The sequence below is a fragment of the Malus sylvestris genome, chromosome 5 (assembly GCF_916048215.2).
Source record: "Malus sylvestris chromosome 5, drMalSylv7.2, whole genome shotgun sequence".
Taxonomy (NCBI): Eukaryota; Viridiplantae; Streptophyta; class Magnoliopsida; order Rosales; family Rosaceae; genus Malus; species Malus sylvestris.
Window position 1 is genome coordinate 31,141,130 of NC_062264.1, and position 6,775 is coordinate 31,147,904.

General features: G+C 38.2%; 1 protein-coding gene across 1 annotated transcript; it reads left to right on the plus strand.

Moving 5' to 3' along the window:
• Positions 1–738: 738 nt before the first annotated feature.
• Positions 739–4,891, plus strand: LOC126623795 (NADH dehydrogenase [ubiquinone] 1 alpha subcomplex subunit 9, mitochondrial-like). Its single transcript, XM_050292776.1, has 13 exons — positions 739–936; positions 1,023–1,119; positions 1,660–1,724; positions 2,036–2,121; positions 2,233–2,317; positions 2,402–2,472; positions 2,855–2,986; positions 3,067–3,182; positions 3,317–3,440; positions 3,511–3,579; positions 4,014–4,134; positions 4,239–4,450; positions 4,586–4,891. The coding sequence occupies exons 1-12, from the start codon at positions 843–845 to the stop codon at positions 4,376–4,378; spliced, it is 1,200 nt and encodes a 399-aa protein (XP_050148733.1). The 5' UTR covers positions 739–842; the 3' UTR covers positions 4,379–4,450; positions 4,586–4,891.
• Positions 4,892–6,775: the final 1,884 nt, after the last annotated feature.

Here is a 6,775-nt window from a genome sequence, read left to right on the forward strand (position 1 = left end):
CTTGGTATGTTATGTTAAACTACTGTATGCTCCACCGGAAATTAAATCGCTTATTCAAATTAATAGTCTGACAATATAATATGTTAAACTACTTCACGGGTACTTTCTTATGTTTTTTGAGTTGAAAATGCCAATTCTCAAATATTCAAGGTAATGATGGAATACATAGGTTCCATAGTACCAATATGTATGATCCTAACCATGTACCATTACCAGTAGAAAACCGATGCTGTGTTAAAATATAAACACAATTGAGGGAAAATTAAATCAGTTATTTAGATTAACAGTCTGACAATATAATATGTTAAAATTTTTACAAGAGAAATTCTATCTTGAAGCGATCATGATTACATGTTCAAACCAATGGATGTTTAACATTATCAAGTTGGTATGTTATGCTAAACTATTGTACACACTTGTGACAACTAAATCACTTGTCTAGATTAACAGTCTGACAACATAACATGTTTAAACTATTTGACAAACAAAGTCCATTCAATTAAGTTATTCAAATTGACATCTTGACAACATATAATGGTAACGTGGGTGTATTTTCTTATGCTTTCGAGATTAAACCCGCTTCCGACTCTATAGATTAGTTCGGAGTATGATGTCGCTTTTTAATTTAATTCAGAAAGAAAAAAAAAAGGAAAGAAAAAAGAAGTGGGTCATATGTAGAGAGCCCAAAGTTTATCATGGCCCAAACCAAAGTAAGCATATGCCCAACTTAGAACTCGACTCAGAACCGATCCCACCCATCTTCTTCATCCAACAGGTCTCTCTCTCTCTCTCCTCTCTTTCTCTCTCTAGCTCACTCTGAAGAACCTGCAGCTGAGAGCACGATGCAGGCCGTCTCGAAGCGCGTTGGGCACCAGTATCTGACCCAATCATCTTCCATCTCGTCGCTCAAGTCAATTTACCCCCTTTCCGATCACTGTAAAAATCCCTCATTTCTCTCCATTTCTAGGGTTTGATTTTCGAATTCCCCCTAATTTGGTGGTCTCAATTTGTCAATTTTGTAGATTATGGAGCTGATCGTCCAAAATACGGATCTACCCTCGCCACCAAGGGAGTGGGGCACCTTGTGCGCAAGGGAACAGGTGGAAGATCATCTGTTAGGTAACCCTCCAATTTTTCATTTCTCGTTACGCGTCAATCAGTCTGGAAAGTTGAAGCCTTTTGTTGTTGCTCCGTTTGTTTTCTTAGAAAATGTAGGAAAAGTTAGAATTTTTTATCGAAATTGATTTTACTGCATTGAATATTATTGAAAGAGTTAGAATGTTTAATTGTTGTTGCTCCGTTAGTTTTCAGGGAAAGGGTAGGAAAAGTAAACCTTTTGTCGAAGTTATTTCTTTTATCGAATATATGAACTATATGAGCCCATTAGGGTAGGATAGATTTCTTATTTTTTTCTCAGTAAGTAAAGTTGTCATTGGAGGTGGAATGCAACTTTTAAGAAGCTAAATAACCAGCTTAATTCTTGAGAAAACAAAAATGTTATATGAATGTGCCAGGGGAAGAGTGAAGATAATGTGCTAATAATGCTTTAACTATGCAGATAGAGAAAACCCAGCAAACATACATATCAAAACTCGGTTGTACGTGTTTCACATGATTGTGTTGTTTATGTTATTCAGAAAATAATCTGTCTTTTTTCAGTGGCATTGTTGCTGCAGTCTTTGGATCTACGGGGTTCCTTGGGCGTTATCTTGTGCAACAACTTGGTGAGCTAACTGTCAATAAATGCTTTTAATTGGAATTCCATTGAATTGCATGTATGCATTGTTTTAGACTGTGATTGTTATGATTGAGAACATTTCTAGTAGGTGATTGTTGGACTGAACTTGATCTGGGGAAGTGTGATTTTGTATTTTATCCTTGAAAAAATGACAGAAGTATAATGGATTGTTTGGCATTTACCTTGAGGATAATTTATAGTTTTCAAAAATCAGATTCAAGAAGAATACCAAACATCCCCTAAGTGTTTATAGTATCTATCATGCATGCTCGTGCTGATTCTTTACTTCTATTCCAGCCAAAATGGGAAGTCAGGTGTTAGTTCCTTTCCGTGGTTCTGAGGACTCCCATCGTCACCTCAAGTTAATGGGGGATTTGGGACAGGTAGGGTTATCTGTGCTGTTTCTTAGTTAATGTTCCTTCTTGACTGGGGAAGTAATTTTCTCCATTCTTCAATTATTATGTTCCTGATGTTCTCACATTTCACTTACTCAGATAGTACCAATGAAATACAATCCGCGAGATGAAGATTCAATTAAGGCAGTCATGGCAAAAGCAAACGTGGTTATCAATCTCATTGGTATGCATTCTTGAGTCGTGACTTTATATATTAAAGATACTTTAATCTTTGGATTCAATGAAGGAACACTTTGTAGCTTGGCAGGGAGGGATTTTGAGACAAGAAACTTTAGCTTTGAGGAAGTGAATCATTCCATGGCACAACAACTGGCAACGGTAGGTATCCTGCATTGACATTCATGACATTATTTTCGTTCCTGTGTTGCTTCTGATCCTACTGCCATCTACTTCTCTTAAAAGTTGGTAAGCAAAGCATCATCCTTAACAAAAGTAGTAAAAAAGTGTTTATCAAGATTATTTTGACAGTTACGATAGTTTGTTGTGTATAATACACTTCTACACACAAGTTGCAGTATGCGATGCAGCTATTTAGCCTGCTTGCAATTGGACTATTCTTTCAAGATAGATAGAAGTGTCTTTCGGGATCTGAAATTCTGTTCAATATCCAACTAGTGGAGATATAAAAGTTGGATGTCATTTATTCAGGTTTTGTTGTTAGACACATATCGGTCTTCTTTTTAATCTCTATATTTTGCAGATTTCCAAAGAACATGGGGGTATCATGAGATTTATTCAAGTTTCTTGCTTGGGGGCATCTTCCTCGTCCCCCTCCAGATTCTTAAGTACTAAAGCTACTGCAGAGGAAGCTGTTTTAAGTGAATTGCCTGAGGTAGAGTTATTTCCTGTCCTTCTTGTATGTTGGCATGCTTATTTAAAGGAGCAGTGTCTAACATTCACTTTCATCAATAGGCCACCATTTTGAGACCTGCTGTGATGGTTGGTACTGAGGATCGGATTTTGAATCGCTGGGCCTTTTTTGCAAAAAAATATGGCTTTCTTCCGCTTATTGGGGATGGATCTACGAAGTATGCCTTCAATCTATCAATTGAATGCCAATTTATTTTAATTTTTCAAATTTTGTAATTTAACAAAATTGCTCATGCACATATCTTTTTATGAACCTTCATTGGATATTTTGTTTGCAATAACTTCCATGCAGATTCCAACCGGTATATGTTGTTGATGTTGCTGGGGCAATCGTGGCAGCCTTGAAAGATGATGGTACCAGCATGGGAAAAATTTATGAACTTGGTGGGCCTGAGGTCTTTACAATGCATCAATTGGTAATTTCCCATCTGTAAGTTGTTTTGCATTGACATGAAATTTCTCTTACTAAGCACCCAAGGACTGCAGGCAGAGCTTATGTTTGATACAATCCGTGAATGGCCTCGCTACGTGAAGGTTCCTCTCCCAATTGCAAAGGTAAACAGTTAATCTTGATAATGCAAGTGTGTTTGGTTGCCAAGAGTAATCTGTAATCAGTCGTAAGAGCCAAGCTCAACCCCTCCCCCCACACCGAAATAAATATAATGGTGTTACTTCAATGTTGTTTAATGATCATGTCTTGTGTATGTGTTTATGATCATGTCAGTTGCCTGGTCTCAATATCCTAGAGGCATGCCTATGTATGCCTTTTTTATTTTTTTAATTATTTTTATCAACTTGACCGCCTTCGCCCATGAGCGGTAGGTCTCGGGTTCGAGACTTGGGAGCAGCCTCTCCATAAAATGGGGGTAAGGCTAGCCGACATTCACCTCTCCCAGACCCTGCGTAAAGCGGGAGCCTTGTGCACTGGGTACGACCTTTTTTTTTTTTATCAACTTGACCGCCAATGTTTATGGATTTGATTGTTCCAGGCAATGGGAGCTCCACGAGAAATATTGCTCAACAAAGTTCCATTTCCATTACCTAATCCTGAAATCTTCAACCGAGATCAAATCCTTGCCCAAGCTACAGATACACTTGTGTCAGAAAATGGTAAGTTTAATAAATTTTAGGATGTGGTAGTTCCGTCTTCCCCTTTTTTTTCCCTATGATTGGTAGGTTTTCTCATTTTCTCAATTTTGTGGTGCTCTTTGTAGCTTTGACATTCAGTGATCTTGGACTTGTGCCCCATAAGCTGAAGGGTTACCCTATTGAGTATCTTATCCAATTTCGCAAGGGTGGCCCAAATTACGGTTCTACAGTCAGTGAAAGAGTGTCTCCAGATGCTTGGCCATGAGTCTCTCAGGCTCTCTAATTTCCAAATGCTTTTCAAGTCCGCAGTACAACCCACTTGCAAACTTGTAATCAGGTTAGGGTTGCAGGACGTATGCTTCATCTTTCTTTCTTTTTTCTCTCTTTCCCGATCCAAACGTCTCTTTCCTTTCGTTGTGGTATTTCGGTATAATTGTATTAATAGTACGATTGTCTACGATTTGTATGACAGGTTTTCAAAGGGGGTTGCTTCTCAGAGAAATAGTAGGAAGAAATAAAAGATATGGAGAGTTATTCTTTTCTAGTTTTGTATCTGTCACCATCGACCGAATTTCGACCATTTGTAATTCCAGCACATCCGGCATCATTTTGTTGTGCTTGTTCATAAGCCCTGTGGCCTGAAGGGAATTTGATGCATCTTTTTATCTGTTTTCTCTTGACATGCGTCCTCGAGTAGTGGGATGGGAAAAATGATGAGAGTTTTGTTGTCTTTAAAGATTACCCTTCATAAATTAAAATTGATAGATTCTGTTTCGTAGTTTTCTTTGCATCCCCATTAATTAAATAAAACACTCGATGCATAATAAAACATGAGAAAATCATATAAAAATGAACTATGACGAACTTATGCGAAATGCTTTAGATTCTAATTTCGCAGAATTAGTGGTATTTTTGTGATCTATAACACTTTCTACTGGAAATTTGGGTTGCGGTTAGTTGGTCAGGTTCGTGTGCCTGCTCCCTTGCACTAACTATGAGATCTCGATCGAAATATCGCATTGTAAAAGGAAATAGCACTATTTAGTGTGAAATGAAATGCAGTTCGCTTCTTAAAATTCTAGTTAGGCTTAAAGTCGTTCAACGAGGAATAATTGGCTTTTCTCGGAAAGTCTATATGCGAAACTCATAATGCAAGCAAAGGAAGCAAGAGCCAAGGAGCAGGATTTGGAGTTATATATAGTCTGGAAAATAGCTTGACGGAGCCACAAAACACGTTATGGAACCAAATGCAGACCATGGCTTCTTTGAACGCATCAACTTACAAGGGAAGAACACCGGCGCATCATTTTCCATACGTCCGGGCATCGGAGCTGAATCGAGTGACTGTTGCTGCATCAACATTTATATAAACAACAATGTTCAGGGAGCCAGCAGTTCAGTTTTGCACGGGAGTTGTGTGAAAATGAAGGATCCGGGAGTTTACTTGTTCTTTGGGGACGTCAAGTTCTCTAAGTCGTTTCTATTAAGAACGAACAAGGCGAAGAGAAAGAGAAAGAAGAGAAAGGACACCCTAACTCGTTCAAAGCAGCAGCCAGGGTTTTGGACCACCTTTTTATTTGTATCTATTCCATTTCTCTTGTTGCTCTCATTGTTTTGTTGATAAAAATTTGAGATTTTCGTGCTAATTCATTTGTGTGAGGGAATTTAATCTTTTGCCGACAAACAAATTAATACATGTCCAAAATTTAAGAACACTACTTCGCTGCTGTTATGATGAACACCAATCACAAATAGATACGTGTTCAAATAATTGAAATCGAAAATCATAATTGGACACGTATCTATGTGTGAACAGTTGGTGTCATTCTTTCAGCAATGAAGTAGTGTTCAAAATTTAAAAGGAAGAAAGATATTATATATGCATAGTTTTCAAGTTGTGAAGGATACACAAGGAAGAACTCGATAACTCAGTGATTGGTGTTCATTGAAGACTCCAGGATACTGTAAAGTTCTACGTTAGTCGGCAAGCTAATGTTGTTGTGCATCACTTGACTTACTTTGGTGTTTTTTTTGGGTAAATGAAATGTTTTGATTCTAAGAACCTACAGAATGTGCTCCTGGAGATCGTACTTTTAATTGATTGTTTATTTGTGTGGTTGAAGCATGTGAATTTCTTTTTCCTTCACACCGCTCAGTGACTTGGATTTTCCAAGTCTCCAACCAAGAAGTTTTCCTCACTCGGGAAATTAAGGGAACACTACCCCAACCTACATGCTCCACTCAGAAAGCTTCAACATACAAGCTTCAACAAAAGAAAATTCAAAGAACTTAGCGAAGAAGGCTTTGGTGTATTTAACACAATACGTTGAAATGAAGGAAAGCTTATTTATTGATATCCCCGATAAGCTACAAATATGTACATATACATGAGTCAAAATAAACACACAAGAGGGAGCCTTCACAAAGGTTGCTTAGGAGAAGTCTCAGCAGTCGGTAGAGCCCCAGAAAGAGAAGGCACCGGAGGGGGATCATTTGGAGCCTCAGTACTGGACAGAACCCTAGAAGGAGGAGGCATCAGAGGTTGATCATTTGGAGCTTCATTACGCGGTACAGCCCCAGAAGACGAAGGCAATAAATGCCTTTGGAACAAACCCACAAATCTCTGATGATCAAGTAAAACCTGACCATCAGTTTCCTTCAT

Coding starts and splice junctions, on each gene's coding strand:
- LOC126623795 (XM_050292776.1), top strand. CDS start 843: ATGCAGGCCGTCTCGAAGCGCGTTGGGCACCAGTATCTGACCCAATCA. Junction 1,120..1,659: donor GGTGGAAGATCATCTGTTAG/GTAACCCTCCAA, acceptor GTCTTTTTTCAG/TGGCATTGTTGCTGCAGTCT. Junction 2,473..2,854: donor TGGCACAACAACTGGCAACG/GTAGGTATCCTG, acceptor TATATTTTGCAG/ATTTCCAAAGAACATGGGGG.